Source organism: Phalaenopsis equestris, unplaced genomic scaffold (genome assembly GCF_001263595.1).
Source record: "Phalaenopsis equestris unplaced genomic scaffold, ASM126359v1 Scaffold231319, whole genome shotgun sequence".
NCBI lineage: Eukaryota > Viridiplantae > Streptophyta > Magnoliopsida > Asparagales > Orchidaceae > Phalaenopsis > Phalaenopsis equestris.
The window spans coordinates 21,035-32,968 of record NW_018249289.1 but is presented as its reverse complement, the minus strand read 5'-3'; the positions used below and the strand labels follow the sequence as shown (position 1 = coordinate 32,968).

Sequence of the window (11,934 nt, the reverse complement as noted above, 5' to 3'; positions counted from 1 at the left end):
TGTGTACATATTAAGTTATTAGGAGGATATTGCCTCAGTCTCATGAATTGGAGAAATATTTACGTACATATAAGACGTATGTGTACATATTAGATTATTAGGAGGATACAAGTAGTTTACACTTAGGTTATATATAACTTAAGTGTAAACTTATAAGCTAAGTGTAACCTACCTGTACCCTCCGAATAATCTAATATGTACAGAACTGCGTTTGTCTTACGTACGCAAATATTTCTCCATGAATTGAGAACGAGTGTCATGTTAGTAAGTGAAAGTATAATTTGATTAAATACACTAAAAAATTAAACAAAAAAAAAACAAATTTTCTCCGTTTCTCTCCCAAGATACACTTCAATAATTTCACAAGCCGCATAAATATGGATTAATATATATATACAGACATATATATATATATATATATATCTTTGTATCATTCATCTCTTTATGGTGTACTGTGCTCTGAAAACAAACCACTTCACCCCCAAAAGAAGCATTTTGCTTCTGAACACAAGTTCTAAAATAATAAAATCTACATATCCTAATTCATTAATTCAGCTCCCTCTGTTCTTAATTCTTATATAGCACATGAACTATATATAAGATCAGTATTACTGGTAAGTTAATTTCAGCCTGGTAGGTTCTGTCCATCAATTATATTCCTGCAAGGAATGTAATGGAAATGATCATTTCCAAATGATCTAATGTGATCATTAAGTGATCTTTTGTGCTTGAAATCTGATCCGCAAGAGCAGAACCAGAGCTTCCCACAGTTCTTCTCATGTGTCCTCCAATCGCCCCTGACAGCGAATGATTTTCTGCATTTCCTGCACATGAAGGGCTTTACACCGTGCTTCCTCTTGAAGTGAGTTTGCAGAGTTCTGAAATCTTTTAGTGGCTTTGCTCGGGGATGGGTTATGTTGTTCTTGCAGCCGTGGACGCAGCAAAAGCAGGGGAGCTTCAGCATCGCTAATGGCTGCGTTCCTTTAAGAGATTCTGGACCTTTTCTGTACTCGGATCCATGTCCCCACATGTGCATCTTCAAATAATTGAATAAATAAAATAAGACAAATGAGTTCAAGTGGCAGCAGAAATTCGTGAGAACAACATAATGGAAAAGATAGCAAAATTTCAGCATGATTTTTAAGCAATATGTCATAAAAAGCTGCGATTTTGAGCAAATATATATATTTTTCATACTTTAAACTCGTCGCTTACTTTAGATATATTAAATATTTGGACATAGAAAAAGGAAAATAGAACATTGCATTTGATTTTGGTAGCTGGGAGTGCTCTTCAAGCAAGAGAAACTAATTTACATGAAATATGAATTATCCTTATCATGTATATTATAATATTATATCATTTTTACCCATGATATTTTTTCATCTTACTCCTTGTGCATATAGGATGTCATTTCTTTTTTCTCTTTTTCAACATACAAGATGTCATAAGAACATACATATCTGTAAGAAAATATGCTGATCATTTGAATATAATAAACAGGATTGTAAACTGTAAGCTTTAGACAAATTTATTTGAAAATTATGACAATGACGGAAGTTGTTTCTTGTCATTTTGTTCCTACGATTAATGTTTGTACTCATCTTTGTGATCTTGATATCAATTATTTTAAAAACTATGATTATTACAATAAAAACATGATTGTTTCAGGAATATGTTCTATCTATCTATCTATCTATCTACCTATACATACATATATATATATATATATATATATCTTTGTATCATTCATCTCTTTGTTCCACCTATATATATATATATATATGTATAAATATATATTCCTTATAAGAAAATAGAATTTTTTTAAATACATAATTGAATGTTAAGGCGGCTATTATTTAGAGATCATGCCTAGACAATGCCAGTCACCTGTACAATACAAGCCGTAATTCCTTGCAGACAATTCAAGAGAAAAAGATCAAGCAACTATAAATTAATTATATCAAAATTCATTCAACAGATCGACCAATTCGAAATATTAACTAAAAAAAAAAAAAAAACTAGGAATGAAAACAGGCAAGAGGTCCTTCGAGAGATCACAAATTACCTGCATGTTGTTATACCTATTAAATGACTTGTGACAAACAGAGCAAGAGAATTGCAGCGCTCCTACAAGGATCTGAGCTGGTGTAGGAATCCAAAACCGGCTGTTCTGACTCACCAAAACATTTCCTCCCGGTTCTAAGCACTCATTTCTCTTTTCCTCCTCCTCGCCTTTACACTCTTGATCAATCTTTTCCTCCTCAAAATCTCCATTGAAAAAAGGCAATCCTATGCTCAAAGCCATGGCTGGCAAGTTCTCATCGCTCTCCCTTTCATTCTCCTCCTCCTCCTTAGCGCTCTTCTTCGCCTCCTCAAGTCTACTGAGAAGAGGAAGACACTCGATCTTGTCTGGCTTGGCAGGCAAAGGATTCAGCCATTGAAAGAAAGGAGAAGGATGGATGAAACTCAAACTGTAGGCTTCTTCTTCCCTGGAATATTTGCCCAGGCCCATTATCTTCTAGGAGAAAATGTGAAGGAGCACTAGAAGTGTCAGGTTTTAATGGGAAGGAAACGAAGGGGAATGATTCGACAAGTGAAGGCTTGCATACTATAGTTTAAGAGAGGAAATAAATGCCGTCTGTAGTCTGCAGGTCTTCTTTTCAAGTCTTTTGCTGCTGCCGTTTTGTCATGGCCTGGTTAGGAATTTCACACTTGAGCTACTAATTGCGCTGGGTCTTATTCCTCGTTTAATGAGGGTGGTGGTATCATATGCGGATGTGTACACTCGCATTGCTTTTATTTGAATAAACATTTTTGTTTCTTTTATGCTCTTAATTTTTGACTTTTGAATAAATGTAAATTAATGTCTGATTATGCGGCTCACATGTGCATTTTCAAATCTAGTAAATTTTGGGCTTATTTGGGATAAATTTTATATTCCTTTTTTGTTTTTGTTTAGTCCTTAATTTTTAAAAACATGTTTGTTTAAGGGGCTATTTGGGATTAATTCTGTTTTTTATTTTTTATTTTTATATTTAATTTATTTTGTTTATATTTTGATAAAAAATAAAATATGTTCGTTGTGTTTTATTAAGATATATTTGTTTTTTAAAAAACACGCAAAAACAACTAACGACAGTTTGGGATCAATTTTTTTTCTTTTTTTTCTTTTTTTTTCAAAAGCACGTTTATCTAATATGTTTTTAAGGTAGTTTATTTTTATTTCCAAAAGGAATAAATATGTTTTTGAAAATACTTGAAACAACTTTTGAGTTTTTTGAGTGTTTCAAAAAACAACAATGTCCTAGTCTAACATATCAACATGTTTTGCTTCAATTAAAAACATACACAAAATAAGATAAAAATAAAAAGTAGAAAAAATTAAAAAATGATCCTAGGTGGCCCCTTAGTATATATATGGATGGACAACAATGACAAATTTTAAACAACTTTATGCTTAAACTCATGTACTCACATAATATAACCTAAGTGTACTTTATATTAATATTTTTTAATAAGTAGGTGAATGAGTTAATCAATTGATCTGAAATAAGCTTCACATTTGCTTCATTAACCACAACTTAAGAGCTTTAATGAATCAAACCTGAGCATATTCACAATCAGGCTTTAACTAGATTGCTACCATGCCTCCCTCTATTATATGCAATTCAAATTTAACTGTACCGTCGAATATGATATTGTATGTGAATCACACCCAAGAAATGGAGCGTAAATGAGGAGAGAGAGAGAGAGAGAGTGAGCAAAAAAGAAAGAGATGAAGAGAGATAAAGATGAATATAAATAAATAACGTTCAATAGTATTGGATCTTCTTAAAATATTTTTCTTTTTAATAAAGGAGGTAGCACAACAGTGATATTATATTTTTATTCCCATTTAGAGAGAGTTTGTAGTGCGATACTTTTGGTATTTTACATGTAACAACTTATCATCTGGTTGCCTTCTAGCTCAACCAGCTAAGCTTAGATGATTTGGTTCAACAAGATCATCTCGGTGGCTTGAGCTTAGTCAGCAAGAACTGGTTGGCTGATACAACTTTGTTGACTATCTTCGATCTCTGGTGACAATTCTTTGTTTTCTTTGTTGGATGATAAGAGAAACTTTGTGGTGCTGACTCTTCTTTTGGGCTAACTCCAATATAAGATTAGTTTATCACATCGAGTTGACCTTCCTGTAGTAGATGGCTTGGAAGCTCTCTTGTCTTGTTTTTGTTTCAGATGGCTTAGTCATGGATCACTTGACTTGATCTTTTGATTTTGGCCTAGTTAAATTTGCTCATATGGCTTAGCTTGTTCAGTCGGGTGGGCCTCATGATGTTACAACTGTTGACCTCATTTTGTTGAGGTCTAGCTTTTTCCTCTTTAATAGCCTAGGGTCTAGCCATAGGGCTTTCCTGTTGACTATTCCTAGAGGACTAGAAAAGGAACCCTCACAATTAGAAATTCTAAACTCTTCTTTGCTCAACTTTAAGTTCCACATATTGGTCTTAACCTCTAGCACTTAGTAGGTGGGGTTAGCATGGGGTAACTCAAGGGGAGTATCCTATAGGATGGTCAAACCTTAGGACTAATCTTGAGTGATCTGGTGATGGTTGAAATGGCTTGCACACACTACACTCTCTCACATACCGCAAACCCTAGAATCCCTTAGTTTGGTATCCTGACCATTCTGAAAAGCTTATATTGATGGACCTATACCCCTAGTCTTTGGCTAAGAGGGTTAGAGCCAGTCTATTGAGCATCCAAAATGAATCCTCATATGTCTACTTTTGTTTTGGTATGGCTTCATGGCTTGTTGGCCTATTTTGCCCCAAAATCACCAAATTACCAAAACCCCTACAACCCTTATTTTTGCCAAAAAATTCCAAAATTACCCAAAATACCCAAATTTATCCAAAAATCATCTCAAAACACTCACCACTACCTAAATTGACCACAATTCACCAAAATCACCAAATTTCCAAAATACCCCCAAAATTGCCCAAAATTACCAAAATGCCCCTCATGACCCAAAAATTCCAAAAATTCCCAAAAATTACAATATTATCCCAAATATTATCAATTTAAATTTTTGATCATCAATTTGACCCAATTTGACCACATTAATACAATTTGACCAAAAGCCCCAATTTGCCCTTAAAGGCCCAAATGTCCCCAAATTAACCTCAATCTTTGCCCAATTGACCCCAATTTTGCCTAATTTAAATTTTAAACCAAAGTTAAGTATCCCAAATCCTAATATAAACAAAATTTAAGCTCAATTTGACCCATTTGCAAGCCCAATTTTACCCAAATAAAAAAGCCCCAATTTTGACCATATGCCTACATCCATCAAATTAGCCCACCAATTCAATTCAAAATCAGTTAAAATTTTTTCAAATATTTCATGATATCCCCCTAAACCAAATGCAACATTCAATTATCCCAAAATTTTATTCCAAAATCAATTTCAAATTCAGAAGCCCAAGCCCACCATATTTAATTTCAAAAGCCCAAATCCAAAGCCCACATGACAACTCTTTCTTTCCATAATCCATTTGGTTAAAATCATTCATAAAGTCCTCAATTCAGAACAAAATCATTCAAAATCAAGCATCATGCCAAACTCCACAAAAATATTTCATAAATTCAAAAATCGCTCCTCATGAAAGTTGACCAGCCAAAGGTAAGCCATGAAGCCACCTCCATGCCATATGCAAGCCATATGAGCCATGCCACATCAGCATACTATTAGTGGCAAGAGGTCAAGCTACTTTAAAGCTCCCTTAATATTTTTTTAACACTTTTAATGACACGCTTAAACCCATGATTAGACCAAATCCTTTGAATGGAGACCTCTCCACACCATTTCAGCTGAGCCACCTGATATTGGTCTGGCATGGGGAGTCACCCAAGCTTGACCCAAATTGGCCTAAATCCATTTCCACTTCAATTAATCACCTCTACCCGTGCACAAACCAGATTGGCCTCACATTTGCCCAGCACTGACCATCCTAGTAGGATGATGACCTGAGCCTGGCCGGCCGACCACATAGGCTGCCGGAAAAGCCACCCCCAAGAGCTCCCCCATGGCTAAATCTCAAAATTAAACCCATACAAGCTGTCTCATCCTAATTGGATTTTTTCACATTGTTGGCATCCACATAATAAAATTAAAGCATCCACAAGTTGCCCCTGGTGGCCTTTCCTTCCTCCTCTATTTAAACCCATCCTCCATGGTCAAACAAAAAGAGCTTGAATTTCCTTAGAGAGACTTTGTCAAACTGCTTCCAGAGCTTTTTTAAGACCTCTTGAGTTCTATCCCACCATCCTTAGGCACTCAAATCCATTGCTCAAGCTCAATTTTGGAGCTCAATCCCTACGCTGAAACAGGACATCTCAAAAATCTCCACCAAATTCAAATTAATAGCACCCACACCATCCCCACAGTGAGAGAGGAAGATCTCCCATAGAAGCCCCATTGCTAGAGCACCCTAAGGTGAACTTTGATCAATACCCCAAAACGGCCTTGGTCAAAATCATACATAGGAATTTCACCACGACTTGAGGCTTCATCTAGGAGCTCTTTGGACCCCCACGAAGCTTCCACAAGCATCTAATCATGGATTCCCCTCCTGGACCAATGTATTGAATTTAAACGCTAAACTGAGCTTCATTTAATTCTCCATGAGCTTATAATTGATTTAGAGTTTGATTAACCGTATAGATGTGTGTGTCTCATCAAGACGAGTCAATAGGAACAAACCTAACTTGATTTGGTGGAGAATCAAGCAAGATATTAGGTCTAGAAGGTGGAAAACTCTCGGGCTAGAGGCTTCGGGGACAATGAAGGAGCACCGTCGGATCGCGCGTTTATGGGATGGACGGTCGTGATGGAGTTGGACAGAGGAATGGAGCATGAACCATGGGCTGACGGGGAAGATACGTGGACGACGACACCGAACAAGAGAACGCCGTATCTAAAGCTCGACGTGTATGAGGATTGCGTGGCGCAGCATCACTTGAGTAGAAAAATAGGAATTTTCTTATTTAAATAAATAGCCAGAACTTTAAAAATCATAACTTTGTGTAGAAAAATCACTAAAATAAAATAAAAATACACTATTGCTCAATGACTAGAGGAGAACAATGTGGAAATATTTTCACGTCCATTTGATGAATATTTTATTTTTAATTAATTAAATAGTGCTTTTCTTATTTTAATTCTCCATTTGCATATATATTTCACCATGGCATGGGAGCATGGATTTTTTTATGTCTCTATTGTTAGGCATCTCCCCTGATTTTTCAAAGGTCAGGGGGCATCTCTAACTAGAGATATCTAATTTTCAAGTTAATGCTCCCTATTCTGGTATAAAAATCATAATAATTAAAATACTCATCCAAAAAATAAAAAAATATTTTATTAGGTTAACTGTGGTAAGAGGATCCTAAGAAAAATATAAGCTTGATTTAACTCATTAAAAATAACCTTAATTGTCAAATAACCTTAATTGTCACCAACTTTAAGAATGAAAGGAAAATTAATTTGGAGTAATTATAAATGTAAATGACAAAAAAAACTATTCCACACTATAATTTAATGTTAAAGGAGCTCCTCATAAAAATTTCATATCAATTGAAGTTAATTTAACTACTCAAATGTATTAATTAAGAGAAATCACATTTTTGGTTTTAAAATAATTATAATAATTAAAATACAACTAAAAAGAATCACCAAATTGGTTTTGAGAGCTCCTTATAACCATAAGAACCTAGGAAAAGCAAAATTTGAATTAAAATAAATTCGTCATTTTTAAGCTATTTTTAAGCCTTTAAATAATTAAAAATTAATTAAAAATAAAAAAAATTGTAAAATTGTAAAAAAGCCACTAAAATGTTACATTTGGCTTCCTGATCACTTGGGACCGACAAAAATTTTCCTAGTTCTCTAAGTCATAATATTAATTTTAAAAGCTTAAAAAATGAATTTTCCTTAATTTCTCACTAAAATAATTTTGATAATTAAAATATAAATAAAAAAAACAATCTTAATTTTCTACTTAAATAGTATTTTATATTTAATTAATGCTCAAAATAAACAAATGATTCTAATAATTAAATTAAACAACAAAAAATCATGAAAATTGGTCCAACTAGTCCTCTACCCTAGGTGAACTTCCAATAATTTTCTTAAGGATAGAAGTTTTATTTTGATTGAGTTATTAAATTTTCACTAAAAATCCCTAGGTTTGCATTAAAAATAATCATAATAAATAAATAAATTCAGAAAAGTCACATTTTCTCCTCTGATGTTTTAATTAACGAGTGAGGTAACATAAAATTTTCAAGTTATTTGAATTTAATTTAATGAATTATAGGGTCTTAAGTCCTTAGGGGCAAAAGGGTAATTTTGGAATTTAATGAATATTTAGGCTTAACCAAAGGACTAAATGATCAATAAATAATCTTAATTGACATGTCTTGATGATTGAAACATAAAAGAGATAAGTAGTAGAAACTAATTTCATTTTTGTCTTTTAAAGGATAAATCTGTAATTTCTTAAAAATAATGAAATTTGAAATAATATTTAAATAAGGAGATATTAAAGTGAGGGGTTTGATTTTGGAAGATCATAACTCAATGATTTGAAGCCCCAAATCGATAGTTTTAAAATGATTTATAAATCATGATAATGATTAAGATCGTAAACATTAAAAAAAATCATTTTTCTTAAAATTGTAAATCTACTCACTAAGTCTTATGAGGTTTAGAAAATAGGTAGTGAAATAGGCTTAATTAAAATTTTGTCTATTGAGGTTTAGAAAATAATTTATAATTAATTTAATACTTTTCAAAACACTACAAACCCATTCTCTAAAAATCAAATTAATTAAAATCCTTAATTAAGTCAAGTTGCCCCCAAGGATCTTTACCTATATAACTCATAAGTGAGATATCAAGTGATGATTACCCAACTTAAAGGATACTCAAAACATCAAAATTCACTGAGCATAAGGGTATTAACTGGATGAACTATATAGAAAACACAATAAAATTAAAGCAAACTCAAGGTAATTCCAGGGACTATGAAATGTCTAGGGTATTACCCGAGACTTCTTCATAATACTTTGGAAATCTTGAAGGACATCTAGACCTTTTATGATTTGCGTAATGGAATCATCCTCAAAATTTAGATCCACTAAGGTATGACATAGGATCTAGTAGACACACCTCAAACTGCACTCTCTATTTTTACTACAAACATGCTTTAATTCCTGCAAAAATCATATATTTATGCCTTGCAAAGATACTAAAGTTTCAGATGGAAGAACAAGAAAACTCGCTAAGTACACTTTTACAGTTTACAGTACTTTCTTTTCTTGTACTTTCTAAACTGTACTTTTATGCTTATGAACTTGCATGATAAATAACAAAGTCACCCTGCATGAAAACCAAAACTGCTAGGATAGCCACAAAACTGAAACCAAAACCAAACTAAAATCAATCAAGATTCCACAACATTCAAAATATAAGATAACTCAAAATTTCATCACAAATATCACAAAATAGCAATTGCAACTAAATTAAAACGTCTCTATTGGATGATCGGGAATCCCTCGGAGGAGGTAACCTACGATTGCTAACGAGATTTCCCAGCTAACGAGATTTCCCACTTTCCCACGGTATAAATGAAAGTATTGAACTCATTGAGTTGAGTTTAGTAAATTCATTTGGACTAAGTGAATCCGATAAAAAATAGTGGTACCAGAACAAGGGAACCATAGGACCCTAACCGGTGTCGCTCTAATAAACTTTAATATGCCCCATAATATTTAAAGAACCATAACCATAGGGATATTTTATTTGACATCATAACTTGACACAATAGAAAACTTAAACTCAACACGATGAGGAGCTTGAAGCTAACATCGTGGGTAGCACGACCATCTTCAACAACAAAACATGTCTTCACTAGCTAAACAATTCTTTAGAAATAAATAATAAATCTATAGGAATTCAAGGTTGTTTGTTTATGCAACATAAATCCTCAATTCATTTTTAGGCCTTTGTATAGCTCTACTATACAATTTAAGCCCTAACCTGCTTTAGGATTCCGAGGTTATCGTCTGTCACGACCTAAATCCTCACATCTTATAGGCTATTTGTGTGATCATTTCACACAAATATAAGCCGTAATTAATAAACATGATGAAACATTTAAATACTTCTCCTCTAAATTGAAGCCAATCCATAGGATAGCTTAGGAAGTCACCAAGGTTCTCCTCTGGATCTATGACATCTCCTAGTTCTTCCTCCTTTAGATTCCAAAGTAAAATGTTCCAAACTTGAGCCATTCCCCTTTCACACATATTTGTGTGATCTCATTAAAAATTCCTAATCTTTTGACCTCTTTGAAGATAATAGCCCCTGATTTTTATCGAGAGTTTTTTTAGGTGACTTCGGTTATCTAGGATGTAATTTATTATAGGGGCTTGCCCTTATAAGAAGCATTTCCGAACCCAGCTTAATATAAATCTTATTTAATTCTTAGTATTAAATAGGGGTATTTGTCGGTCAATATAAAAAATGGTTTTTGATGCGCCCCTAGCGGCGCCAAAAACTTGATGCACCCCTAGCATGTGCTGTTTTTCTGCTTGTTTTATGTCATACAGTGCCAAAAACTTGACCCGTCTAACTTGACCCGTCCCGAAATTACGCAGTAATTTAGTTTTAAAAAATATGGCCAATATCTTAACCCAATTTATATTAAGTAGTTAATGTGCAAAATTGAAATGTTATAATGAAATGAAATTGAAATGTTATAAAATATAGCAAATAGTTCACACACTATGGTTTCTACGCAAGTGCACGCATCGCTTCAAGTAATATAGGACTTTTTGATGAAGCCCCGAGTATCGATCCCATGAGGAAGCAAGGAAAGATGTCTTTAATCATATTCCAGTTCACTATTATTAGTCCTTAGTTTAGAATGTCGATTAAAATGATTTTTTATCTAGCAACTACTCCTAAATGTGAATGTTAAATGTAAGGATAGTAACTATTCCTAAATGTAAATATTAATTCTAAAGATAACCCTTTTTGGATGAGTTGGTTTAGAAAATTTTAAGATGTTAAAAGCTACCATTCTTATATAGCGAATTGGATAAAGTAAATGAATGAGAATGAGATACATTAAATATTGTATGTGCCAAATAAGAGCAATTTTAATTCTCTACCCTGATTCAATGTTATAGAAAATCATTGGCTAATCTTAGGTTTAGTCCTTAAATCCGTGTCTAGGCTAGGAGGATACTGGCCCCCTCTCCAAAGGTCCTACTTCCCTTCCCCTAAAGACTAACACTCATTTTAGTTTTTTAACAAAACACTAATATCGAATTGGGGATTTTTAGTCTGTCACCTTAGAAATCTCCAATTCTACACCCAATAAAGTATATTTTCCTATTTATTTGCACTTAATCCCATGAACGAAATACTCCTTCATGGATTTAAATGTGATTCTCACTCTATTTTAGAACTCATTCTCTATTTCCGGAATCATATGTTTCATAACATATTTTAATAATTTAATTGGCTAGATCAAAAAGTAAATTAAGTGCGGAGTTAAAAAACCATCACAATTTATAATTAAAACTTCTTCTAGCATGCATCCCAATATCCTAAACATGAACCCTACTCATTGCAAAAGAAAAGCAAAAGGAAAATAACTGCATAATCTTCTCATGCCATTATTTCCAAAAAAGGAGTAAGAGTAAAAGAAACACATCACAAAGCACAAACAAAACACAGCGAAAAACTTCATTAAATTAGAGCAAATCCACAAGATAAGTGTTTAAAAAATCATAAGATAATGAAGAACACAATACTTAGATTTTTCTCCTTGAAAGAAAGATGAAAATCTCTCTCACAAA

General features: G+C 33.3%; 1 protein-coding gene across 1 annotated transcript; it reads right to left on the bottom strand.

Annotated features, from left to right (window-relative positions):
• Positions 1–439: 439 nt before the first annotated feature.
• Positions 440–2,638, bottom strand: LOC110038121 (zinc finger protein WIP3-like). Its single transcript, XM_020742890.1, has 2 exons — positions 2,069–2,638; positions 440–1,036 (listed from the first exon to the last, which is right to left on the bottom strand). Exons 1-2 carry the CDS (start codon positions 2,513–2,515, stop codon positions 626–628), a joined length of 858 nt encoding a protein of 285 aa, XP_020598549.1. The 5' UTR covers positions 2,516–2,638; the 3' UTR covers positions 440–625.
• Between the last annotated feature and the right edge of the window lie 9,296 nt (positions 2,639–11,934).

Bases quoted from the DNA above. Each gene is read 5' to 3' on its own strand.
- LOC110038121 (XM_020742890.1), bottom strand. From the start codon at position 2,515: ATGGGCCTGGGCAAATATTCCAGGGAAGAAGAAGCCTACAGTTTGAGT. The intron at 1,037-2,068 runs GTAATTTGTGAT...AATTATTTGAAG, and splicing joins ATAGGTATAACAACATGCAG to ATGCACATGTGGGGACATGG.